Source organism: Tympanuchus pallidicinctus, unplaced genomic scaffold (genome assembly GCF_026119805.1).
Source record: "Tympanuchus pallidicinctus isolate F22 unplaced genomic scaffold, pur_lepc_1.0 scaffold22, whole genome shotgun sequence".
Taxonomy (NCBI): Eukaryota; Metazoa; Chordata; class Aves; order Galliformes; family Phasianidae; genus Tympanuchus; species Tympanuchus pallidicinctus.
Genome location: NW_026294739.1, coordinates 33107572 through 33135242, shown reverse-complemented (window position 1 = coordinate 33135242; position 27671 = coordinate 33107572). Strand labels below are relative to the sequence as shown.

Genomic DNA, 27671 nt, shown 5'->3' with positions numbered 1-27671 from the left:
AATGGCAGCATCTGATTTTTATTCTTAAATAAGTCATTAACATATTTACACCTATTATTAAGAAACTAAAAATGACACCTCTGAAGTTTACACCCAGACACAAGCTTTCCCATAAGTTTTGAGTATCAAACAGCAAATATCTACTCTGTAGATAGCAACATTAACTAACACTAAAGTGTTAGCAACTTTCAATTAATTTCATAAAATAGAAGAGTTTAGCAGAAATACTCAGAGGTTTTTCATCTCCTTGTCAATACATGCTCATGAGATGTTCCAAGAAGTAGAAGATTTCATATCAGTTTTCTTACCTGGCACAATAATAGTCTCCCACTGTGATTTCTAAGGACTTTTTTTCCTCATGTTTTGAAAGTGTCACTACGACTTACATATTCTTGGTCAATATACTAGAAAATGTCAGTTTTGAGATTTGTTCCACAACTATCAATTTTAACAAGAGTAATGAAATGCAGATCATCTTGTAACTAGGTTAAATAATTTCAAGTCTGGCAAACAACCTGTTTTTAATAATGCACACGTAACCTCGATCAGAAAAGAGCAGAGTCAAAGTCCTTTGTAGTTCAAAAGACTGTATGACTTCTGAGCCTTCTAATTCTGTTGCTAAGTCATGTCAGCTATTCCATAGAATATACCTCGTGCTCTCAGAGAACATTTAAGCATAAAAACAACTGTTAGACCACCCTTTGCAGAAAGCTATTTTCTCTAACAGCTTCCTCTCTCCTTTGTTCTTTAAGATAATTCTGTGAAGTAGTGTTAAGCAACTTATTATGAACTCTACATTTTTACAGCAAAATCATCCTTCACTGTGTTCCCTACTGTTTTGCATGCAGCATCGAGTTTGTAATAAATAACTCCCATCTACAATAGTTACAAAAACTGGTGATGATACTGTATTTTGAAATTCCAAAGGAATCCTGTCTCTGCAAGCCATTTTATCATCAACAAACTTTTTCCATCTCTCAAACCATTTTGTTCTAACCTTCAAATTGACTCAAGTTCTACAGTTTCTGCCAAACTCTGATCTTCATAGTAAGTGAAGTCAGTGGCACTTGTCTGAAGTTATACACATGTATAGATAAAGATAACATTGATCAATGTGTTTTATATACATTTAAAAGAAAAAACTTCATGGTAACAGCTCCTTCAGAAAGATTCAGTACAGTGAACTTTCTGTACCCAGAAACGTGAAGGGAGAAAACTTTTTCTTAACCTGAGAACTTGCAGCCACAGCTGAAGGAAGGCAGAGGGTGCTTGCAGCCTTCTGTCTGTTTTTAGTTCCCCAACTTAGAAAAGGCAGTTTGAGTGGGGCTTTCTTAGCCTGATCAGTCTTGTTGTCTTCCATGGCTAAACAGATCAGGGAGTATGTCTTCTGCATTCCCACAGAGTAAGTGGCACTCTTGCTATGCTGTAGGAAAGAGAGAAGAATTATAAGCACCAGTCACTGAAAATGGGTCAACAATTTGAAGACAACAAAAGATTACTGTGCACATAGTTTTCCAAGGCAGACTACAGCAAGCATTCTGTGCTAATTAGTACAGAACACAAAGTCCTTCAGGGGGCTGGGATTTCTGGTATTTTGCCCTTGCAGACTGAAGGGGTTTACTGTACAAATCTAAAAGATTCACAAGTCCCTGTACAGTGGTGGTGCTGTTACAGTTACACAAAAGCCAGTAAGTGCTGCATGACATATACAGCAACCTCTCTACAACACTTGGGCATGCAGCTCTTGCACAAATCCCTCAAGAGTCTCTGCTGTCCCTGGAGTCCAGAAAGTCTTTAGAGTTTTTGGTAAATGCTCTGAACAAACTCCATGTTGACTGCAGCTATTACAAGTGCTAATGTAAATGTTTTCGGTTATCTGGCAGGCACAGCCCTCTGCCTTTTCTTAGCCGTGCCTGATTGTAATGTAGCCCTTTTGTGTCCAGCAGAAGCTTGGAATGACAGGCATGCAATTCCTTGTGGTCAGTAAGGAAAATGAATTTCAAACAAGGAAATCCAGTGGCAGTGAGGGCACCTTGATCACTTTTAAGGCAACAAGCATTCTAGTGTCTAAGCTTGCCAGGAAATGCTAGAGGCATGAAGCACTGGATTTAGCTGAACTACATGTTCCCTTACCACAAATAATGTTTTTAGGGCTTAACGTTTTTTAAACTTGTGATCACATTTCCTTAGTCTAAAGTTTCTATGGCAGTTTTGTGACTGACTAGACAGTTAAAATACCCCAAGATAAAAACATACACCAATCTGTAAATTCTTCTACAAATGATATAGGTCGTTTATGCTAACAGCAAATAGAAAAGGAGCATGTAGACTTGGATGCTCTACTGCACTCAATTATTGTTTCATTATGGCTCTTCTTGTGCCAAACAGGATGGTAATTTTTTTAAATTCTCTGCAACAAGTTAGGGGAAAATTAATTGCAATATGAATTCTAGGGCATATTTAATCCCAGTAGTTCCACTAACACACAGACACAAAAGTAAAGCTGCCAACAACAAAAAAAAACTGCCCCAAACCATTCTTATGCACACAGACTTCACTTTAGTTTTCTAAGTCATGATGCAAGTTCTACTGATTTTAAATGGACTGTTTAAAAAGTACCAGATGTTTAAATGCACTATCTGTTCACTTGCAAAGTGGGTTATCTAGGTGAATTGAAAGTAAACATTAATCAAGGACTGAAGCCAGAGGGGAAAAAAAACAACAAAAGCCTCCCACATCAAATCCACAAATGTATTTGCCTCATTACGTACCACAGATGCTGTTGTATCCTGGCAGCTGATAACCTCAACCTCAATGGGCTGCTCTCCCACACTTTCCAATTTTTCCAGAACCTCATTCACTCCAAGCCATTTGCAATCCACTCCACCAATTGAAACAATGTAATCACCTTCTTTTAGGCCCGCTGACTGTCAAAAATTGTGCATGAGTTACTATCAGGAATTATAAAGCCACGTAAAATGTTTCTTGTCATCAGGCAGTATTTGCCCTAAAGGCATTTCCCTCACAGTAGCCATTGAAGCCACTGTCTAGTCAGACATGTGGAACAAAAACTTATAACTAGCATAAAAAGATGCAGATATTTCAAGTACAGAAATTACATACTTTGTGGAGTTGCTGTTGATACATGATTTTGGTATTCTCTTGGCTAGTTTTACATCCTTTTTTTTTCTCCCAAGTTAAATCCCAAGTGTTTTTGTTATCTTATCATTCCCATGAGGCATGTTCTCCAGTTTCTATTTCTATTCTGTCAGCTTTTTTGTATCATGTGGTTGCTTCTGCCTTTGCTGTAACTATGCTGTAGTAACCTCAGTGTGTTGATTCCCTTTCATAAAACGACAACATATCAAAAACCACTGAAGTGTTCTTTTTCCTTGGGTACATCCTGAGCCTCATCCTTACTGTTGTAGCTACTTTGTTTCTTCCTGTTTCCCAAATTAGATGGGGAATAACATACTTGCTTTTTTATGTTTGGGACTTTCTATCTACTGAAAACAATGAAAGAAATGTACAGTAGTGTAACGTGATGTCAAGGATATAGATTCTCTAGCAACTAAGGTGTATATTGTACTAAAAGTGTGTCCAGATTGCATTAATTGACTAGATCTCAGTAAATACTCCATACACAGATATGAACAAACTAAAACCACTTTTAAAAGACTGCAGTGCTAAAGATAAATCATTAATATTGCACCAATCTACTTACTGCTGCAGAACAAACTGGATCAAGACAGTAAATCTGTACTGGTGAACCTCCTTTAAGGCTGAATCCCAGCTCTCCTGTTTCACAGTGGAAGTGAATGGTACGTGGAGCCGTCCATCTCTGCTTGGCTGAGAACACTGACAGCGGGCCCTGCAGGTAACACAGCAGTAAGCATGTCGTGCTTTCTTGTCTGATGGTTACACATAACGTGCATGAGAGGCTGGTGGGCATTAGCATGTTACATACCAGTCTGTGAAAAAAGTCTTTAACTTTCACCTTGGAAAACTGAGGAGCAACCATTTCTACTTTATGCTCTGTTTTAGCTAAAACAAAAAGAAAAGCACATTCATTTTCTCTCCAGTATTAGTTAAGACATGAATTTCTTGTGTTCTAAACTAGATAGAAATTTACCTTAAATTCTTACTAGTAGAAAACCTCATTTTTGTGGAAATGTGCAAGACAAATTTTTAAATCACCTTAAAAAATACCTTCAGAAATCATAGTATCAATACAGAAAGTTTAAAATAATCCTTTCCAACAAAACACTGATACTGTCCTCTTTATATGCGTATGTATACATGTACATACACATGTATCACAGAATCAGATAAGTAAACATCTAAATATATTTAAATATTAGAGAAATTGTATAATAAAGTCATATCCCCGTGCAAGTACTTATCTCATCCTTCATGCAAATATTTCATGCCACAACAGATAACAGAAGCACACTATTGCTACCACTGCTAGTAGGTCTTAATTCATCTTCTAACACCATCTTTTTTACCTCCTTCAGGCACATCCATTATCTACCCCCTCCTTTTTTCTTTCAAGCCTTTCCTAGATTTCTTAGTGTGATCCGAAGATTATTCTGTTAGTCCCCTGAAGGGGATCATCATGAAACACTCTGTTAGATGCCTTTATTTCTCACTGTGGATACTTACGCAGAATATCTGGAGCCTGGATTAGACTGAGAAAGTCATCTTCTGTCTCCTGCTGAGCATATTTGAGAAGTGAGCGCTTATGTGCAGCTGTCAGAACCTCCAGAAGAACTTCAATGTTTCGAAGTTTTTTGCACAAACCACAGACTCTTAGAGCTTCTTCGTGGTAAACAATGGCTTTGTGTAAATGGGCCTTCCCTGAAAAAAAACAAACAGAACTGAGTTGTCTTCCACAGATGCAAAAAGAAAAGATTATTTTCATCTTTTATACATTAGCCAGATGACACTGGCAATTACCTAGTTGTTTTCTCTGAACTTTGTCCTTTAAAATGGTGAGAATCATCACACCTTCTGGGACGTAGTCATACAGCTGAGATAAGGCTTTTTCCTGCTGATCTTCATCATCATTGGACTGCACTACAAGAATTGACACAGAATTTTAGTCATTGAACATCTCTTCATAGCCCACTCCTTTAGGTCTGTTGTTGTGCAGTAGCTACTGCTTTCTTTGCAAATCTGATCAAATATTTTTACAGATATATACTGATGTGAATTTCCAGTTTTTAGAGCTCATGTAAGTTTTATCAGGATGCAGAAATGCTTATATATCAGAACAGAATCACAAGAATTGAACAACTTAGTAGCATATAATGGATTAATGGATATAACATATCTTCTGTTTCTGCAAAAGTTTGTGTATTGAATTTTCGTTCTTCTGTGAAGGACAAAGAAGACTGCCTCGTATCTGAACAAGAAATGACCACAAAATAACAGATTGAAATCACAAAGTTCCAGGCTCCTTGTCTTATTCACAGAAATTATAATTGTTTATTGCATTTGTTGGTGTTCTTTATATGAATATATAATAAATCTACCATTCTTACATTCATGGTCACACAGAATGGTGGCAAGGAAGTAATGTGCCAGAGCTCTGTAGTGGTCTGCTTTTATTTGTACCAGTTTAGACCAGGAATACGGGATATTTTCTTTCACTGGTTCCTGAGTCACTGCAGTGTTAACCATCATGTAAACCTCTCCCACCTAAAACAAAGCATAGAATTGAAGTATGAGAAGTTAACATTACTTGGTAGGAGCTCAGCTACTCAACCAAGGGATATAATATTAAACCTTAAGACTATTTCACATGCATCTCGTCAAAGAGGAGAAAAAGAAAAAGCTACAAATGCTGTTGAAAAGGATTGAAACAAAGTTTTAAGAAAAAATGAAATTCCACCTCTGATTTCTTTTTCTCACAAAAAAACAAGAACTGATTCTGTACAAGAACAGATGGATTAAGTTAGTCGATCAATATGGCTTCAGAGTTCCACAAAAATGCCATATAATAAACTTAATTTGCAAATACATTTCATCATGTTAATTCAGCTAAGAGAGTTCAATATGTCAATTACTTTACTAGATTTGCACTTCACTTCTGAAACTGTGGAGTCACATCCACCCTTAAGTTTGTATGGTCAAGTTAAATCTGGCTGCTATCCTTGATTCCTTTTTATCCTTTATGGAAATAGCTTTTCCAGCAGTAAATGCTACTTTAATTGAATCCCAAAATCTTTCCCTGCTACTTAACAACTCTAGAAGTAATTCATGGCAGCTTTGCAGGGTTGGTAGGAAATGCCTTGCCTATGTTAGCTAGTATGGAGCCATTTATACATCTGGCTCAGAAAGCATATCCAGATCTGTTGGCCTATCCTCATTTTGATGTCAACAATATCAAGAATTAATTCAACCTTCTAAGGCACAGCCCACCACTCCATTTTTCATACAAGTTCCAAGACAGCCTTGCACTACCTACCAATCTCATTCTGCATCCTTCTCCCAGTCACAATTCAGTTTTTCTTTTGGACTTTAGCTTCTTAAGTTTGCATAACCTCAAGCTGTCGGGAAATTATGGACAGGTTGAGCGTTCAGCAGTTAATGGAAGGACCCGCAAACAACCCTGCCCCTTTCTGTTGAACTGTGGCCAAGATTGTACTGTTTGAAAGAACAATACAGTAAATTGCTTTTAAAAAATCCTTTGACGAGTTTGCTGTCTAAGTGTTCTTTAGATGTTTTTATTCAACTTAAAATAGCTCTTAATTCTAATGTAATGATAATTGAATTGCAGGTATTCACGTTTTCATCTTCTGAAGGGTTGCAATTCTCAATACAACTTCAGTGCTGTCCCTTGCTACTTTGGGTTTTCAGTAGTGGTTGTTAACATTTAGGTTTAACAAATTCTGATAATATTCCTAGAGGCTTTATCTTGTAACTCAGCAGTGGAAATACTTATTTTGAAAGAGTAGATATGAAGGCTCTTATTTTACCTTGGCAACTTCCTGTGTCATTTTCACTAGTGTGAAAAACTCATTGCGTATTCCAGGGAGACTGATCTGCTCAAAAGCACACTCTTGAGCTTGAGCAAGCATCATCTTCACGAGTACGTTCAGCATAGCTGGGCTCATGTCATAACTTGGTGTGTGAGTAAAGGTCTCCTTTAAGTAGCTTAGGACTCCTGAAATGACAACATTATTCGTTGGCATTACAAAAACAGAAAGAACTGATCTTACTTCTGCCATGTATGATAAGAAGATTGAAAACATACTTGCTCATATTGAACTATAGCAATCTGAGGAAGTCTTGGTGCACGCAGAAATTAAAGTGACCTACTGATTTTTGTTTACATTCCTATAAAACACACATCTCAAATTTACAATTCAGGAGAGCACCAGAAGTTATAGCTTCTAAGGGTAGAAGTACTTTCAGATTTGCCTGTAATGATTCTTGGCACTGACCAGAAAGCTATGCTGAACTGAATGCAATTTTTATATGGGAATGGTAGGCCAGAGCCACATACAGGACAAGAAACAAAAAACATCTGCACAAGTAGAACCTTTCAGTGGTGGGAGAAAAATGTATTTAAACTTACTAATTATGTCTCCTTTGTAGCTGCTGCTAAATTCACAGCGTGTCTGAATAAACGCTCAGTTCCATCCCTTTAAGTAAACTAGAACAATATATTTAATAGGGAAAAATAAGGTTCTGTTCTAGATGTTTGGTTCCATCAACATCCTAATCACTTTTATCATTTATCAAATTAGAAACAAACACTAACTGTAGTGCAAATATTAAGTAACAGTTTCATGGACAGAAGTGTAACCTCAGCACGCACGTCATCCAACTGTTTTAGTTGATTCTACTCGCCTGCTAATTGCTGATAACGCTACCAAGCGTAATGATAAGGCCTCTGCTTTCTAAGCGTCCCACCTTCTGTAATCTCACATCTTATCATTTCTTTTTGTTCTGCCATGTTGCAGTATGTTCTCTACCACCACTTTCTGGTATTTTTCAATTTCTATGTGATGTTGGTATCTTTTACATTCTCACACAGATTTGGCCATCTCTGCATCTCTTGCATGGTGTGACCACGAACTGACCAAGTACCCAACTGAAAGCAACTGGAAGTACAGGAAAAAAAAAACCTTTTTTTTGGTTCTCAACACAGTTCTGCTCACACGGGACCCTGTACACACTGAAAGCTTTGTTGAGGATAAATTCTGTGCACCAATTGCCATTCAGAACAGAGCAATGGTTAGCACATGTTCTACATCACACACAGGTACAGTGAAACGCCGCTGCAGCGCTCCGCTTCGGGGCCCCGCAAAGGTACTGTGGTACAGATGATGCATTTCAATTTGTGAATTAGTTCTGCTCTGTAAGTATGCTGAAGGAAGAATCAGTTACTTTTCTTGCAAAATGGAAGAAGTAGCAGCAGAATGGAGAAATTTCTTTCAAGTTTCTTGTAAATGAAATACAAAGGTTGAAAACCAAAATCTATTTAACAAATGCATGAAGAAACATTGGAAATCTTCTGGATAGCCATTCTGTGTATTCAAAAGGAGTCCACAATTTGTGGCTGTTAAAGCTACTAATACAGTGAAAAACAGCTGCTCACAAAAATATCTGACAGTCCGTGTTAATTACGTAGGCAATGTCTTTAAGCAGTATTTGTGGTACATGATATTTACAAAAAATTAGAAAATCTACTCGAAGAAAAAACATCAGCTTCTGTAATGTTATTTTAGGGCACCCAATTCCCTTCATTAGAAAAATTGTCATTTTTCTTTGCTTGAGAGAGAGATTGTTTTCCAAGTTCGCCTTTGGATTCCATGGAAAATATGCAGTCAAACTGAACTGAATTGCAAGTTTCACCAGACAACAAAGCGAGATTAATTATGAAGAGACCATATGAAAAGTTAGGTTCTAAGCCTTTTATCATCCTTTAAAACTGTTTCTTGTCCAGCGTAGTATCACTGAGGTTAGAGCAGCTATAGACATGAAACAAAGAATGAACAAAATGAAACAGCATTAGGGCTATTACTCAGACCTTTGAACTACAGCTCGTTAATCGTTAACCGCAGCATTCATTGTTACCAGCATGCTTGAACTGCATTTCCAGGTTTTGAATTAAAGCTTCATCTCAGTCCTTCACTAGGCTTCTCAAATTTCCCTATTCCATCTTTTCTGTGTAAAAAAGTCAGTGGGAAATGCAGAAATCTGCAGGAAGTCAGGCTGAGATTAGGAACATTTGCATGAAGTTCTTCCTAGTTTTTATGCATCTCTACCTGCAGCTCTCTGAAAAGCATCAGCAGCATTTTCAAGTCCAGCCTGGGTCTGACGATTGCATCTTGTTCCAATCTGGGTGTAGAGGGCTCCAATATTGAATAAAATACTCGCTTTTTCCAGCAGCAGATTTTGCTGACACACGGGAACACCTGTGAAGGAATCATACCTTTGGAAAAATAATGAGAATACGTGTTACGATGTGCAGAGTCCACTCAACTACAGATACTGTTGTTCTGTTTTTCCAAAAGAACAGCGTAATTCCTAATAGCTGTTCTGCTGCAGTGAAAATAAAAGGTGGCTAGAAATACCATCATGTTCTTTGAGGACAATCTAGGTGCCACAGACTAGAGCAAAACAGAGAATGTGTTTAAGACTTAACTTTCAAAAGGCTTTTAAGCAGGGTCTCCAGAAGCATGTTATAAGACTTTTCAGGGGCTGAGAGCATACTGGGGAAGTATTCCTATGTGGTCACTGTGTTCTCACAGCTTTTATTAGGATGCACTATTAAATGTTGCCATGCATTAACTACTGGCATGGTCAGACCCTATATAGCAAGTATTTTGAAGTTCCTTTTTGCAGTTAGACTGGGAATACAATGGCTCTTCTTGGCTGCGTTGCAGTTGTCCCCTTTTTGCAATCAAAAAAATCAAAATTCTGAATTCAGGAGTCCATCCTTCTTCATACATACAGTAAACATTTAGCAAACACTCCACTATAATAAAGTAAGTCACTCTTCACTCCTGGCCCAAATACCCAACAAACTGAAGGAAGGTCTGACCCTCATCTGCTTTAGGCAACAAAGTTCAGAGTCCAGGAGAATATGTGCAGTTGTCTAAAATTATGTTCTTTTTCCCTTGTGTAAACCTGTAACCCAGATCATAATTTAACACAGCATGAAAAGGGCTACACTGTAGTCAGGTTTACACTTCATATTAAAAACAAAAACAAACACTGACAACAGTGGGATGAGGGTGGGGAAAAACACAGAAATGCTTCAAATTAAACTGAAGACAGTTAAAGATTAACGGTGCTCTGGGGGGTGGAAACAAACAAACATGAACTCCACACTTACCATGTAAATAACACTCCCATGTGTCTGGTAGGTGGGAAAAATCTGTTTTCTATAAAGCCAAGTTGAAGGAAATAGCTCATCAACATCTCAATGCCAGCTTCATCGCGGCTAGGAGTGCGGCAGGCCTTAAAATGCAACAAATCAGAATATGGTGCATTTGCTTGGGTTACAGAATGAATACTGAAATGCCAAGGATAAAGCTCTACTTCCTCTGGACTTCTGTGTACCACAGAAATGTGGGGAATGTGAGAACAGTAAGCTTGAGGCCATATGGATGAACTGCAAAGAAGTTTTTATTTCTGTCTTCTTTTGCACAAAGCAGCACAATCTTTATAGAAAGAAGGTTCTGTTTGGCAAGTCTTGCAGCTAATTAAACTGAGATTGCAGGTATTTTATGAAAGGTACAAAGAGATTGTACGTATGGTACTGGAGACGTAAGATTGTAAAGCTATGGGACAGCAGAGATTCACGTTCCATTTCTCAGAAATGAAGTCAATATGAATATGGTAAGCTACAAAACATACACTGACTCTATACAGATGTTATTATTTACAACTTTAGATTAGAAGACCTCATGGAAGAAATCTCATGATGCCATACGTAAACTTACTTGTCTCAGATCCACGAGGTCTGCTATTTCATCTTCATACTCTGAACTGTCTTCACTATAATGTTCCAGAATAAAGTCCTAGAAAAGGTGTAAATGAATCAGGAAATCATTAAATCAACTCCACTGAGTTTTAAAACAACAGCATGTAATGGTTTTGAAAAGGACAAATGAACTCTGTGTGTTAAAATAACAAGGGAATCAAGTGACCATAAAAAACTCGTTAACAGAAAGACACTGCCAAATTCTTGTCAATTCCACTGAAATTACATAGTTGCAATGCCATAAGTTGCAAAGGCTCAATAACCTGGCATACAAATTAACCTGCAGATGTAAAAGCAGCAACTTTTATGGTTATACAAGAAGCAGTTTTCCATGAGGTAAAATCTGCATTGTGCAATACACAGTAGTCCAAAAATACAGAAGGTTGCACAAACAGCTGGCAAAGCCCACAACAAGCAGTGATAATTATGCACACAGCTTCCCAACTGAGCTGGCTTGGCTAGAGGAAACTGGAATATCACTGTATTATGCTCAGTACAATCATTGTTACTGCTTCCTTTGGCATCTGGAGTAGCCTTAGGGGAATCACCAGTCTTAGGGGAACAAAAAACTGAAGAAATGGTTTTTTTCAAGTCACGTGCTACTGAGGATCACACACGCTTAAAGCGCTCCTGCACCTAAAACATAAAACATAAGTCTGAAAATAAAGACAGAATCTGAATATCCCTAGAGGGACAAAACCATCCCATAGTTTCACCACAGGCTGAGAAGAATAAAATTACACAAAATTCTTTTACATTGTTTAGACTGTTAGAGCTTCTCAACAAGGAAGATCTGCCTGACTTAAAGGACGTGGTGCTTAGTGCGTGTGAAGCACTGCACAGATGTTAAAACCTTCATCTCCACTGAGTACACCAGCTTCTGCATGCCCACTTTTCACAGGAATGTAAATTAAGGCGCAGGGCAACAGCCCAGTTAATCGCTGGGTAATCTTTAAACACGTTGGGATCTCAGTTCTAAGACAAATACAACAACAACAACAAAATTATACATAAACTACTTCTTCAAACAAATCTGAAGTGGAAATTACTCCATTAACTATTTATTCTGAAATATGTCTCGGAAATTTACCTTCAGGGGGAGCGTAAAGTCTACTTCTTTGGTTTCCTTTAGGCCAAGAGGTACCAAGGGAATGCTGAAAGTCCCTCTATGGAAATCAATAAGATAATTACTTTTGTTTCATTTGTTGACAGAAAGCTAGCATGTCAATGGGGGTTAAGGCAAAAAGTGTATAGTTTACAAAAGTTCTGTCCTTCCCAAGAAAGCCTGCAAGTTCTGGAGGAAAGAGTGAGGTGCATTCTTCATTTGAGTCTGTTTTTCCACTTAGAAAAGGCAACTCCTAAAAGCTGGCTTGCTGTCACTCAGCTCTGCCTTTACATACCTGCACAATTATATGGACAGCTGCTACGAATCTGCCTGATTGAGGTACAGTAATTAACAATAACCATCATTAGTATTTTACATGCTACCTATGTTTTCATACAGAAAATTGATACGTGTCTAACAGGGAAAAGCAGGGCCAGAGTGTATCAACAATGAAAGGCCTAAAACTAGAAGAACTGAGCTTCTAGACAAGGTATTAACCTCATAAACAACTCCAGCTATAAAATATCAAAGGGCAATAAAGATGAGAACTGGAACATTAAAAAAAATCTAACTTCAAGAGAATATGGATTTAAAATTGGATCACACTATTAAACACTAATCAATGGAACCATCAATGACTGAAAAAAAGAAAATACCGCTTACACCTCAGCATGAAAGCTACTTCCACTACATACACTGCTTTTCCTCTAAGCACATTACCCAATTACAAAATAGTGAGATCAAGATTGCTTCCAGGTACGTAGTCTGTTTAGTAGGTTTAATGGATTGGTTTCTGGCAATTATGAGGTTTATCTGATATTTTCCTTTTTCCTCCAAGCTGCATAATCGTCAGAGTATTTCATTACCAGCACAAAGTGGCGTGGGTGTGATTCATGTATGGTCTTATCACCAAAGAGAGGAAAATCTTTCTCACTGGTGAAAAGTCTACCTGGGGGAGACGGGAGTAGCAGTGCAGCTTCCTTAGCAGTGGAGGAGTCTTAGAACTGGTTGACATGATCCAGAAAGCAGCTCTGCTAGCTTGGAAACAGCTTCTGAGACACAGTGAAAAAACATCACTGCAGGCAGTGCAAATGATTTTATTTTTGATGAGGCGTTTAGAAGAAGCCACAACACTTTTACATCACTTTGAGTCGACATTTTTTCCATCAAAAGGAAGTGATGCATGCAAGCAAAATCCTAACTTACTGATTTAATGAATCCTACAGGAATTGCCACCCACAATTCCTGTTGACATCAGCATTTGTTTCTCAGAGGAAGCTCTGTCTTTCAAGTTTCCAAGGTGTCACACCCACGGAGTCAACATGGATTGCATCAGGGAGGCGTTGGACAATTAGGGAGGTGGACCTTCCATATCAGTGCAGAAGTTCCTCAATCTAACTGAGATGTGTGCAATAACTGGGAAGGCCAACACTTCCAACTGGTGCAGTTCAATACCCTGTAACCTAGTAGCATGGGTGTGACCTCATGGTGATGACTGCATGCACAAAAGATTCAAAGGATAATTGTTCATAGCTATTTGCTATTAAAAGGCCAGAGAGCAGCTGCAGAGGGTGTGGATTAATTTAGTGGATGACGAGTAAAAAGCATCTACAGCTTAGAATGAACAGCAACAGAAAGGCAACATAAAACAGATTGGGAGGTGGGATCAGGAGAGAAGTCATAGTAGTACACAGCTGCAACAATTCTACCCACCCTAGGACACGACCTACTGCTCCTTCTTCACTGAGAATGCAGATACTTCGAATCCTCTTCAGCTAGAGGTAGGATTACCACAGCTGGAGTCTCTCATTCCCACAGCCTTAACTTTCACTGCTACTTAATTGCTGACATATGTATATAAAGACTAGCAAAATTTTCAACAGAAAACTTCTTTTGTCAAATAGAGCTGTCAATGTTTGCCATGGGGTTGGGCAGTAGGAACTTGTACAAAGTTTCTTTTGAGAAAAATGAAATGTAGATATTTTGCATCAGGTTAGAATTCAGTTGAAACCTACCCCACTGAAACTGTGCTTAGCTCCTCAGCATTCAGGCTTCTCTATAATCCATCCAGAAGTTAACCCTGACTGAGAAAAGTGCTAAGAGGGAACAAAAATTATCCCCCCCTCCACAAAGCACTTTAGTTTGCATCTTGAGCTGCTAATGTTAATCAAATGTTAAAAGTTTAGTTCTAGGAGCAGTAAGATATCTAACCAGTAGAGAAATCTTTGCAATATTCAGGCAGTGAATAATGCTTAACTTCAAAGTTTTATGTTTGAGGAATGTATTGAAATTTAGCATACTTTTTAAAGCTGGAATAACATCCTGATGCAATCCCAATTTCATCTATCTCTTTTCAGTCTGTTAGTTTATGCCTTTCTGCCGCCGAAGTACACATCTTCAGAATTACAAAGCTGCTTTGAGCTCCAAAAGCAGCGTTGGTCCTTTATCCTCCAGTTAAGGAGGACTGTTGTGTATACTGCATCTGAGGACAGATAGATTTGCTAGGTTTGCTCTCTTTAGAACGCACTGAACCAGTTGGTCAAGTACTGGAAATGCTGCTGGGTCCCACGTGTTTCTCCATATTGCCCCACGACCTTTCAATTCTTACCGTAATCCACTTCACGAAGGGACTCTGTATCTAAGGATTAGAGGCACATACCTTTCCCAAGTGAAAGACAAACAACACAGACTAACCCTTAGTCAACAAATCTACCATCAAATATGTTCTCTTCCTATCAAGCATTGTGTTCTTTCAGGTTATTATTGTCCAGCATTCAGATTCATCCAGAAGCAGTTTCCTTTTTCAGTGCTAAATACAAGTTCTGTTAATAATTTAGTAACTTGAAACTTACTCCGTATTTTGATAAACTTCTACTGAGATATTAAGTCCTTCTAACTCCTCCTTTAAGATCTGCAGGTCTGAGTTTACAAAGCTCAGTTCCAGTAGTACCTGTTCTCGAACTTTGTTGTTGGTGGTAGCCCTGGAGAAAGAAAGAGACATCGTTTTTTTATTGCTGAGGAACAGGTTTTGTACATAAGCTGAGCTGACCCCTCTGCTAGCATTCTCAGCATTGTTCAGATTTTTTTTATCCCCTTAAGAGATGATACAAGACCTCATGTTTCAGAACTTTTCTGTCGAAAGAGGACAACAGTTTCCAGATAGCAGCATGCAGACACACAGAGGTTTGTCACATGCTAATTTTTTCATGAGATAAAGAGTCAGCATCATTTTCAGATAAATTAATCAAAAATATTAAAGTATCTTACAAACAATCCTTATCTTATTTTAAGATTATGTGGTCTCCTCCTAGAAGAGGATGATGGGTAGAGAAGGGAATTTGGAAGGGTTTTTTCAAAAGAGATTCACCCACTTCATTAACTGAATAATGATCCGCTGCGACTTCTTAAGAATGAAAGAAAACTGTTTTATGGGGAAGCTGTTATTACATAATGCATTACTAGCAAGAATACAGGTAGGAAGATTTTGTAATAGAATATGTTCATTATATTTTTTCTTATGCAAATAGGATTTGCTTGTTCCTTTGCCATCCATATATTTACATTCTTCTAGGACCGCGAGCACAGCGGAAATTAATACAGCATTTCTGTGCCATTTATTATTTACATATTTCATTATATCCATACTTCTAACCTGATTCTCCATCCAGCATTACTGTTTACAAGAGACTTAAACTATTACCAGTAAGTACAGACATGAACTGGAGTGATTCATATCCAGCTTTAAGATATTTCACCCCTTTTTTAGATAGATTATCATCAGACAACAACAATTTAAAGTAAGTTTAAATTTGCAGCATTTATATTTACCTTGAAGTTAAAATTAACCTTCATAAATATTCATGAACAACCTTATGATACACCTAGGCTTCTCATGGCACATCCTCCAGTTTTGCAGAGTATCTCAGTGAAGAACTGGGAATCCCAAGGATTAAATTCTAACCTTGCACTTCACATTATAAATGTGCTTTATCTGCAAGTTCTCTATTTCTATTGTATTCCTGAGGCTGATTAGTTTGAGCAGGGTTTAAATCTGCTGTCTGCATAATCCACACTGGATGTAAATACAGAATAGAAAGGATCTTGAGCACCATGTAGATAACTGGGTGAGCTCTGATGCTAGAAGCAGTTTAGTTACAGTATTTTTAAGGCTCTGTGTTTGGTCTAGCTTACCAGCCCCCACAGGAAGGATTTTAGGATCTCCCTCAGAAACCCTGGTGCTCTACCCAGGTAAACATCTCAAATATGGCTGTATTGCCCTCAACATGGTTCTCTTGCCATTATTACTAGCAATAAAGTTGATCAGACAGAGCAAGACGGAGTTAGATTGGTAGAGCAAGTCCAACATGCAGCCACTTGCTACAACAGCGCAGCTTTGGAAGCGCACTTCACAGCAGGTAAGGGCCCAGCAGAGACAAGCAGGGAGATTCACAAAGCGTCCAGCAGGAATTATGTAAGTCTCCCTCCTCCCTCACACAAAAAACCATTTTGCTGCTCAGGCGAAAGCACTGCGAAGCAGCAGCACATACCGTAACAGGTTTTCAGCACCAGCTCTCATTCTTACTGCTCTCAAGATCTGTTGGTTTAGGACAGCTCTTCGATTTTGTAGTTTGCTTCGACCAGTCTCAGCAAGAGGATTACATCCCTAGAATGAAAGAAACAAGTTTTGTTGTTACACCATTCTGAAAAATGAGTAATCCTGCATTTGAATTAACTCCGTTGGCATGGGTACTGTACAAAAGCAGGATTTGTGGCACCACAGACTTAGGAACTTTTGAGAGGATCTCTTCTCTTGTTCCTTCTGGTGCTCAGTACAATCCCACCCCTCTTTCCCCCAGTTCCTTTCTTTATACCTTAAACTCATTTTTGGCACAGTACTGCTTATCTGCATCAGTCTTCTTCAGATCTAGGGAATGCTCTCAGATCTTTAAGTCTGCCCTGCCCTAACGCAACATCACTTTTGCATACTGCACCAAAAATGTGAAATATGAATAAACTCTGTACAATATTTCATCTGTATATTATCACAGTGCCAAGTATTATCTGCCCACTACTTTATCTTATCATCTGTTGGACAAACAAGGATTACATATGTCTGCCTCAACATCAAAAAAGATGGAACATGGAATAATATGGGATAAAGGAACAACAGACCTGGACAGGGAAAGATGGTTATTGCACCTTCAGATACTTAGCAAACAGAGCCCTTAAAAAGTAAATCATTAAATCCACAATTCACAAGAATACTTCTGTGTACGTGCAAACCTACACAAAAGTAGAAGAACAAAGGTTCTGCACATTTACATGAGGAGAGCCACACCATTGTATTTCAGAGAGAGCTCTGATAAGATAAAACGATTACGGACAAGCAGAACTGTGTGTCTGTCTGACTTCTGTTCTTTCCAGGAGGAATACAATCTTAACACCTTTTTTTTAATAAACAGAATCCTTCCACTTTTTTTTTTTTCAATTCTTTGCCTCTGCCCCCCACCTTTTTATTTTTTATGTTCACTTACAGCTGACCAGCACACCCTGCAGCCTTGACTACTGATTCTGAAGCAAACAGATCACTCCATCTTAAGGTTTACCCTTAAATGAAGCGCGCCCTTTCGAGTGGCCTTGCTGGGTGTTGTTAAGAAGTTTATCTGGATTCTGCTGAATCTTGCATTATACACTAAAAAGGCTCAAATCTGTCTGACGCAAGTTTTCCCACAAGTCCTCCAGCCACTACATTATGAACAGTTTGGGATCCCCCTCTTACATGTTAACTGGAAAAATCTGGCTGAGACACAATAGCACTGAAAAGTTTCTCAACGAGCTCTAATTATGAGTGGTCAGGCAATAACATACCAGCACATCAAAAACAAGTATGTAAATAGAACACAAAGTTCTGACCACGACATTTTTATTTGGATTGGCAGGTGAAAGCAAACTAACTTGGCAACAGAGAAACAAGAGGATCAATCCAGTTTATATCAGCTTATCTGAGAAAGCACATAGCCTAATACAGTTAACTTTAAATCCTTACTTTGAAAAGTTTATAATAAACAGGTAAGATGACACAAAGCTTGTGTAAATGCTTTCTGAAGCATCCTGTGCCAGATAATTTGAAAAAACATGTCACATTAAATTATTCTCATCATAGAAACATTTCTACAGTGAAGCACCAATTTCAGCAGAAGGCCAAAACTTGGATGTGTGCTACATACTCTCTTTGATGAGAAAGCAGTGGTAGCAAACAGAATACAAAGAAGATGAACTTTTACTGGAGAGTACATGCATATTTAGTACTTTCCTTTGTTCATGTCAGATTAAAAGTAGTCTTTGAAGTACAAAATACTTTATGCCCTTTAACACATTTTTACTCAGAGGCAAAAGCAAGGCACACTCATAGGAACAACGTGGCCTTGCACCTACAGGTTGCTTTCTGCTCTTAGCCTGCATCTTGTTCTGGGCTCTTGCTGTTCTTCCAATTTTGCTTTTTCTTCACTTTACACTGTATAGTCTTTCTCTACTACTGATGTTCAAAGTCTCTCTCCTTCCGGTCTATCCATGCTCCTTTGCACTTGAACCTTGCCAATGACTTTGTCTTGCATCTTGTATTCACCTTGAACACTTTATTCTTGGGCCTTTCATCTCTGTACCCCTGGGATGCCCTTCTTCCCAAACCCCTTCATCCAAGCACCCTTCCTAAGTGCATCATCCCCTGCCCAGACTTCATTTTCTCTCCAGGGCTGCAGCTCCTCCCTAGAACTCCCTGCCCTTTCTGCACGCACAACAAGTTTCCTGTTGTCATTCCAATCCTTTGCAGCTTTACTTCTGGGAACTTTTAAGATCACCTGCCCGATCCTCCAGCCAACAAAGCTCAGCAGAAGTGTTTGGTTTATTTCCATGGACGTCAAATCAAGATCCAGCCCAGAAATCAAACAGACTCCAGGTGAATACTGAGTGCAAATCTGCAGCGACCTCAAACTCTGCAAAGAACAAAAGCAGCAGAGGTGTTTCCCTTCATTTCAAGGCCAGCCTCTAATCACTGTGTGATGCCCCAGTGCAAAAAGAATCCCCTGAGGCCTAAAAGGAGAAGGCACTGACTAACTATCGGGATCACCCCCGTGTGCCTCAAGTGCTTCACTTCTGAAAGGCTTTCTTTGAACAGAAGAATGTTCTCAGAGTAGCTCTTCTACTGCACATACCTCCCATCTACTTCAAGGCCAACAAGGAGCTTGCATTTGACCTCATGGAAAACTGCTTTTTAGATCCCCTCTATAACATATGGGGATGCTCAGCCAGTTTATGCTCATGTGCAGGCTTCAACTCTTCTTTGTATAGGATGCCAGAATATTGAAAGGTACAAGGATGCAGAGAGAGCACTGAAAATAACCAACATCAGCAAGAAATGTTATGGGAAATAGACAATCCAGAGAAGATTTCTCCTCGTGTAAATCACCACCTCTGTGTGCTTAAACATTATTTAAGAGATAGGTCTGAGTAAAAGCTCCATTTTGTCTTCCTGCATGACAAAGGTCCTTTCTCAGCCCCCATTTGTAGGTGGCTCACATATGGACATTCCCAAGAATGCTTATGTTCAGGACATTAAATAGCTGGCAGCCAAACTTCCCAGCAGTTTCCACACCTACTGCTTCATTTCTTGTCAACAGAATGAGAGATGTTTCATTTAATTACTGTTTATTTCTTTGCAGATGCAAGACAACTCAGAGAGCAAAGGGGATTTTACCCTCACTCACACACTAGCAGTGTTATCAGTTCATTAACAAAGTGACTTATTACTAATGAAGTCACAAAAGTGATCAAGAATAAAGTATGATTGAAGTTTTCATTGCATGTTTTGATGGGAAAAAAAAGAGTAAATATACTTCTTGAAAAGACATTTCAAACTCTGCTACCTGTTTTAGAGCCCTTTTCCCCTCAGAGTGCTGCATTTCATGAAGAGGTGTGTTTGTTTAAGTGCTTAAATGTTATAGTTCTTAGCCTTTGAAAAAAAAAAATAACAGTCTCTTTAAAACCTGAAGTTCAGTTAGCTAGTTACTTCATTTCTTCCTGCTTGGCTGAACTGCAGTGCCAGGAAGCTGTTAAGTTTTTATTATGTCCTTACCAAAAGCAAGTCCCGCACATCAATCTCTTACCATATGTTATATGTGTACCTTGGTAGATACGTGCTCAGAAGAAACAGACACTGGTATGAGAAAAATAAACACACATCTGCTGATGAAGGCTGTGCAGGGCCCATGCACATTTCGTAGCAATCCTCTGACTAATTAATGGAGCATGCAGACAGATTCCAGTGGGATTCCTGCTCATCTCTTGTTAGAATTAATGCCTGAGCTTAGGAGGCTGGATATCTCACCTTGTACTTTTAACCCTCTAAACATTATCCCACACATGCTTATTTGGCAAACAGCATAATGAATGCCTCTGGGATCTTGCTGCAACTCTGTGCCTCTCAGATGGGGCGCAGCAGGAGATAAAGCAGAGCTACAGGGCGGCTGATGGGCTCCATGGGGCTCACATGGGATTTGGGAGAGATTTTATTCTATGGATTACACAGACACAAAGAGGACAGTCAGACAAGCCTGTAGCTGGGCGCTGCAGGTTAGCTGTCAATGGGCAGCATCTTGCCTCTACCTCCCACCTGACAGAGCCTTCAAACCCCAGTCTAAGGGATACAGGCCATATTTTCATGTTTATAGAAGTGGCCCACCACAGAAGGAAGCAAGCTGTCAAAAGTCTAGGTCCCAAACAGAGAAGAGCTGCATTTAGCTTCAGTGCCTGGCAGATCCTTCTTCAAGACAGGAGTATTTTTAACATCAGAACTGAAGTTGCAACGCACACAAAAATTGTGACTGCCTAACAATGAGCAATCAAAGGAGGCACCTGAAATCAGCATGAATATGACTTATGAGGCAGTGGTTTGAACTTTTAGACCAGTCACACACACAGGGTGACACAGAGTTGAAACTGGGTGTGCCTCCTTACCTAAAATAAAACATTCCTTCCCAGCCAGTGTGACCTGTGCTGCTTGTACCCTGCAGAGCATGCAAATGGCCATAGCCCCCAGGCATTTAAACCTGTACGCAACTCCACTCATGCAGGTAAATTCCTTGGCTGCGATAGAAGTCACGGTACATGGCACCACTGACACTCCAGTAGTTCCAGTAGGACTCTGAATAGCTCCTAAATGATGATTTCCTTACCATCTCCTACTGCTGCAGTTGAAGCTTCTCTGAGAGATTCCCTTAGTTCAATGCTGAAATCTTAGGCACATACCACAAACCTTTCAACAGAAGATGTTTTTAATCTGTGCTTAAGATAAGGAAGAGAGAGTTAAGGAAGAACTGATATTCCAGAGCCTGATCTAATTGTTCCATATTCGGGCATGTTACAGTTCTAAGTGTTCAAAGACTAACAATAACGTTTTATAATTAATAATTGTATTGTTCCAAACATTTTCTATACCATCTATACAATCTTGTCACACCACTCACAAATCAAAATTAATACCGGGTCTGAGAAGCCTGTGCCTTGATGACCCAAGTTCCAAACGATTCCTGGTTTGGCCATGAAGGCCTACTTTCAGTTTTTTGGTTTTTTTTAATTTGTATATAATGAGTGGACAGAGCATGGCCTGATGCCGGGTGTGAATCACGTCAGTGTTGTTTCTGGCCTGGCTAGACGAGCAGGGAGAGAACAAACAGGCAAATAAATATTGCTGTGTCAATGCTAATGTTGATTGTTGCCTGGCTACTAATGACTAAAACCAGCCACGTTAGCTAAGCCCCAGTGGAAGCACAGGTGTAGCAGGTTGGTAAACTGATCCATAAATCACAGCAGGGCATGGGGGCAAATCCTCCACGAGAAAGCCCAAAAGCTAAAGAGAGAGAGGATTAATTAGGGCTGATTCACAAGCAACTTATCATACCTACCATCATTGTTAGTTTCAGCCTGGCACTCTATTTACAAAACTACTTGAGTTCTGTTTTAAGCCTTTTCATCCTGGCAGGAAGGACTACCATACCTTCTTCCTTCTGAATCAGCTTGGTCTACATGATAATTTTCTTGTCTCCAGACTTTCAGAAAGGGAAAAGAAAGCAATTATCTTCACTCAACTGACATGAATTTCAAGGCTCTTTAAGCTATCTGTTCAACTGCTTGGCCTGTCCACACAGCTTTCCAAGACAACCAAACTGAAGATAGGATGCTTAGTGCTGTACCAGTATGTGTCTGAAGACCTACAAAAAAGGTAAGCTTGAAAAATAAACATGGGTTTTTCCTTCCATTGCAGCTTCTTAATTAAGAAACCTGAAAAGTTCCAATCTGTGTAATGCATTATAATGCAATTAACTAAAATAGAAAAGTTACATGCTAAAAAGTTTGCTAGAAATCTCTTCCTTGCTCTACTTTCTTGCTTCTACTCACCAAACAATGTTCTAGGGCTGATGAAACTCTACCAAGAGATCACCACTCTGTTTTGAATCCTGTGAGTGGACAAGCACAGCCTCACAGGTACCCTGAGTTCTGTATACTGACTGCTCTTTGGGTTACTCTGCTAAGGCACGCTGGTTTAGTGGGCTGATTCTGGAATAAAGAGAATGAAGAAAACTCTTCTTTGAAGGTGTTCTTTGCTTTTGCTTTCCTCACAAGAACTTGTGTAAATAAAGAACAGGCAATCCGATGCAGAGCTATGGCAGGCTACGTCGTTTGGAGTGGAATAAGCATCTCAGGTAAGCAAAATGGTAGGTGAGGATGGGCCTTTAAGTACTGTGCGTTGAAAAATCCTTCTATGTGAAGGCCTTGCTCTGCTTTCAAAACAAGTTCTTTGCTCTTATCTTTAGTTTTGTCAGTACTTCCCACTGCCGTAGATTCTCTCGTGGGAAAAATGCCAGGGAGTGGATCTTGACAGAGTATGGTACAAGCATGGCTGATTCACAGGCTCACGGCCAGAGCCAGGAGAATAATGTGGAACTCCATGCAAAGAAGGCTGTGGCACAAGGCTGGTCATCCAGGAGCACACACAGAACTGCAGGTACAGTCTGCCCTGATATTGTACCACAGGGTATACTGATCTACAGACGTGATGGCAGAGATAGACAGAACAATAGCAGAACCAGTTTCCTTAGGCATTGTATTCCCAGAAAGAAAAAAAAAAAAACTTCCAGAAGAATCTCCATCTCCTCTTTGATGGAAGCCCAAGTAGGGCGCCCCTTCCACCTTGCCATATCCTTTTCAGAGCAACAGCAGGATTTGTTTTTCTTAAACCTAAAATTCCTCTCAGAATTTTAGTTGTGGCTAATCAAATAGTTGAAGAGGTTCCCCTTTCTCAGGGGAGATGCCAGGAGAAGAGGAGTAGTGTCATTACTGACAGAGTTGTGTATACCCTGCATGGTTGCATAATTATTTCAAAACTAGGTATTATAAAAGGAAAAGGGGGGAGGGAGGAGTGGTCTTCAGAACCAGCTCAAAGGAAGTCAATGGTTTAAAGGAAATGATAGTTTGCATATGCAAAGATGAGGGGCCTTTGCCATGGGGAGAAAGGAGAGAATGGACTCAGAGCTGCTGCTGATGTGGCTGGGAATGAATGGAGGAAGAGAGCCCCAGGGCTGCACGGAAAGTTGCCAGAAGAAACTGCCAGCCATCCCACTTGGGACTGACTTGGCAGTCACAGCAAGCCTAACTTCCTAGTGTGGCAACAGGAGTGAAAGAAGGAAACAGGATTGTGTTTCTGTTACACCATTTCTGCCTGTTGCCCTTTACACAAAGCCAGTCTCCACCCAAAAGAAAATAAGACTTTAGGAAATAAGTTTTTACATTTTGCATCTTGGGTACAGCAAGGGTTATTGTCTGCTCTTTTGTATTTAAGGCTGCAAAAGGGCACTGTGTCAGCTTTGAGCAAACGTCCCACATTTTTTGATATATATCAAAAGTCTAGAACAAATGAATATTGTATGGACCACTCAATTTTATCAATATTAAGATCTCAGAGTATATATAAAAGTCTTTTACAGTATCGAAGACAACCTCATTGCATACAGAATGCTTGGGAGCCCTTTTATGAGCAGTCCTGATACAAAAAAGTATTTTCATCTTGCTCTGCAGCTTATACATTAGAAAGGTCAACTAAGTAAATGTTTTCATCTCAAAACACACGCAATGGCTTTTGGAAATTGATGTGTTTCTGCACCAGCAGAACAAGTAGAACAACCCTCAGACTCCTTCAGGGAATGAAGAGTGTGATTTATTTATTTATTTATTTTTAAAGGGAACAGAAAACAATGCAAAGGGACTCTGGAGAGGCGGGGGAGCCCATGGACACACACGACTAGCTCAATAACCAGTTTGTTACACGAAGCCATCTAGCATACCATTCAAATGAACAGGTAAGGGACAAAGAAAGATATTCTGTCCAGGTTAATGCTTTGGCTTCACAGGGTGAGCCTTTCAGGATTCCAGGTTTTTCTTCGTTTGCTTGTTTTCTTCTCCTGAATCTACTTAGAATGAAAGCTCTGCTCTTTGAGACCATTCAACTAATGTGTAACAAGGAATACTGGCTTTCTGTTTAGATTTAACTTCTAGGGACAGAAGGCTTTCAGCTTTTAACCTAATCTGACGTTTAGAACAGTATTAATGGTACCGAAGAGCCAGATGAGCCTTCCAAAAATCTCCTGAGTGAACAGAAGAAAAGGTGCCAGTGCAGCCCCAGCTCATCCAGATTTAACATTGGATTTCTGTCCATTTTGCACTTGTTTGTGATAAGCAAATCAAAAGTGGGGAAGATGTTCACAACAAGGTGTAAGATCTATCTTTGAGTTCTTTCATATCGGAATAGCTCCATAACTTTTCAGCACATGGAGATGGCTCTGATCTGATGCTGTTTATGAGACCTTATACGTAATGTACAATGCTGTAACCAGAAAGGACCCCATCCTATGGCCGGTCTGAGTGCAGCGTATGCCTCCCACTCCTTACAGCACACAGCTTGGCCATCAGACTCCAGCCGGACCCCACCAACAAGGCAAAGAAGAGAAACGGACAACTTGTATCTAACTTAACAAGTTCGGCTTTCTCTGGGATTGCGAGGCTCTGCTAACACGTCAAGTACGGTGGCAGCCCACAGCACCTGGTGCTACAGAGCACAGCTACGAGAACTCAGAACGTTTACAGCTCTGCCATACTTCGCGATTTCCTGCTCAGGACTGCTAAGTGATTACTCACCCGATACTATATGAGCATTACTCAATGAAAGAACCGGACGAGATGGGAAGTTTCACCTCAGCCCGCCTGGCTCCCCGCGCGACAGCGCCCGTTCCGGCAGCACCGCGCCGCTCCCAGCCGCTGCAGGGCAGCGCCGTTCGGACGCGCTTCTGCGGGCATCGGCGGGCCGCGAGCGGAGCGCCGCGGGCAGCGCAGAGAGGTAATTGCCGCCGTGCCGAGAGCCCGGGCACGGCACGAGCCGCCCACGTCGTCTGAGAAGTAATGAGGGCAGATGTTTATTAAAGGCTTCCTAACGACTCTGCTAACTTCGCCGCCTCGCTCGAGTAAGCTTCCGACAGCTACACGCGGCAATTACTCGAGAGCGAGCGCGGAGACGGAGCGCGAACGACAGAACGAAGGGACGGAAAGGCAGAAAAGCCGCCAGGCGGAACCGGGCTCCTCGTGAAGAGGTGCGCGCGAGCCCGGCCCGGGGGCGGCGGAACCGCCTGGGATCGGGACCGCGCCGGCAGCTCCGGAGCCCACCGAACCCCGGGGCTCCGCCCTCCTCTCACCTTCCGAAAGTAGCAGTCCTCCTCCGGGCAGCCGCGAGCCGGCAGGGCGTCCATCATCTCCGACCGAGAGAGCCGTCCTCGGCCGTGCTGCTGCGGAGAGCCGCGACCCCACGGGAAATGTCGGCGCTGCCCCGCGGCGCCGCCCGGCTCCACCCCCGGCGGGCGGGGAGCGGCCGCCCCGCCCCGCAGCCGTGCCCCTCGCTGCTCCGGACCGCCTGGCCCCGCGCGGCCGCCCGCCTCGTGGCTCGGAGTCGTCGCGGAGGTTCCGCGGCGGAGCGGCCCCGGCGTGGCGGAGTGAGGTCGGGACGCGGGCGGCGGCTGACGGACGCGGGGCTCCTCCCCGGCCCGCGCTGCCCTGAGGCGAGGTCCTGCTGAGACCCGCGAGCACCGCTCGCCTCCCGCCGCTCCTCGTCCCCGCGCCGGAACGGTCATCACGGGTGACCCCCGCGTCCCCGGGGCCGCCGGCAGCGCGGCGGTCTCTGCCCTCTCCGGAGATTTCTGTGAGGTCGGCCTCAGACGTGCGCAGATCGGCGGGGATCACAGCGTGAACGTCACGTCTTCAGAAAATTCCACTGTGCAACCGGTTCTGCAGATGTTTGTTGGACGCTCGAGTAAGGAAATGGGCAGCATCGGCTGCTATTGCTGCCCAGGCCTAAGCTATAGCTATGTGGGCTTCCAGCATGTGAGGACATTAAGCATCAGAGTGCTTTAAGTGATTATCAGCAAACGTATCCTGTCCTTCCGTGAGTTCTGTCTTTCTGTAGCAGTAATTTTCAGGAGCCGGGAAGGTGTCTGCAAACACAACCTTTCCCTATCAAAGAGAAATATCTTTGGGATTACATCCCGAGTTCCCAAAAACTCCCTTTGAAAGTGCGGGTGTCAGCAGGGAGCTGAGCAGGGCGCTACGGCTGAGCTGCGCCCGCTGCTGTTAGAAGGAAGAGCACAAGAGCCAGCAGTTCAGAGATTGGGATCCAGAGACACCGTGTTGGCTCTCTTGAGGCCGGCTGAATTTTATTCTTCCCCACACCATATGCTCCCACCACTGTACCTTTTACTTTTTTTCCCCCCCATTAATTCTAAAAATAATGGGTGAAATGGGAAAGTAGATTAACTTCCCTCAATCTCGTTTTAGAGTGTTATTTCCATTGTTAGAAAATGCACTGACCTAACAAAGAAAAATATTTGAAAAACTTAATCTTACCAAAATAAGTCAACGTAGTAGTTGAAATTAATATTAATGAGAGAAAAATTAGCAAACTGTCAGATGTGCTGATGCAGCCGGGCAGTTGGCACCGCACTGCTTCTGCTGGGTTAATTGAAATTGGACTCAACATGAAGGGTATCGCTGTTACTCCAGCTTAGTCGTAAGAGTTTGTAGCCTGTTTAAAGGGTCAGATGGTTAACAGTGAGACAAGTGACCATGACTGCGGTGTGTGGAAAGCACTGATTTGCATAAGTTTCCGCAGAGAATGGTACCGAAGTGAAGTATTTGTAGTGTATCTCGGTGACAGACTGCAGACTGCAGCCTTTGTCAGTTGCTGGTGGATACTTGGAATGAAACAAAGTCAGCAGCATTACACACAGTGAAATTTTCCAGCAAATTCAAGAATCTGAGATAGCTCTTATAGGCTTCCTCCCGCCTGGTGAGCACCCTGAGAATATCTTCCAACACCTTCAGAGCTGCCAGATCAGACTGTGCCTTGCCCTGTCTTTGATAAGAGTACTTCACGACTGTCAGGATTTATCTGGTATTTCTAAGTAAGTC

General features: G+C 41.0%; 1 protein-coding gene and 1 long non-coding RNA gene across 7 annotated transcripts; one reads left to right on the top strand and one right to left on the bottom strand.

Annotated features, from left to right (window-relative positions):
* Positions 1-4: 4 nt before the first annotated feature.
* Positions 5-26040, bottom strand: RHPN2 (rhophilin Rho GTPase binding protein 2). Its single transcript, XM_052687106.1, has 15 exons — positions 25907-26040; positions 16658-16773; positions 14963-15091; positions 12096-12171; positions 10965-11042; positions 10355-10479; positions 9282-9448; positions 6984-7171; positions 5547-5703; positions 4960-5079; positions 4666-4860; positions 3968-4044; positions 3725-3871; positions 2772-2927; positions 5-1423 (listed from the first exon to the last, which is right to left on the bottom strand). The coding sequence occupies exons 1-15, from the start codon at positions 25961-25963 to the stop codon at positions 1172-1174; spliced, it is 2040 nt and encodes a 679-aa protein (XP_052543066.1). The 5' UTR covers positions 25964-26040; the 3' UTR covers positions 5-1171.
* LOC128082685 (uncharacterized) lies at positions 21811-25912 on the top strand. Of its 6 annotated transcripts, none has more exons than XR_008207788.1 (7): positions 21811-21947; positions 22213-22386; positions 22578-22649; positions 22788-22867; positions 22979-23169; positions 24403-24520; positions 25112-25912. It is a non-coding gene; the product is annotated as an uncharacterized LOC128082685 (long non-coding RNA). The 6 variants fall into 6 exon arrangements; XR_008207787.1 differs by lacking the exon at positions 21811-21947 and adding an exon at positions 22008-22076; XR_008207784.1 differs by lacking the exon at positions 21811-21947 and having other exon boundaries at positions 22013-22386; positions 23076-23169.
* Positions 26041-27671: the final 1631 nt, after the last annotated feature.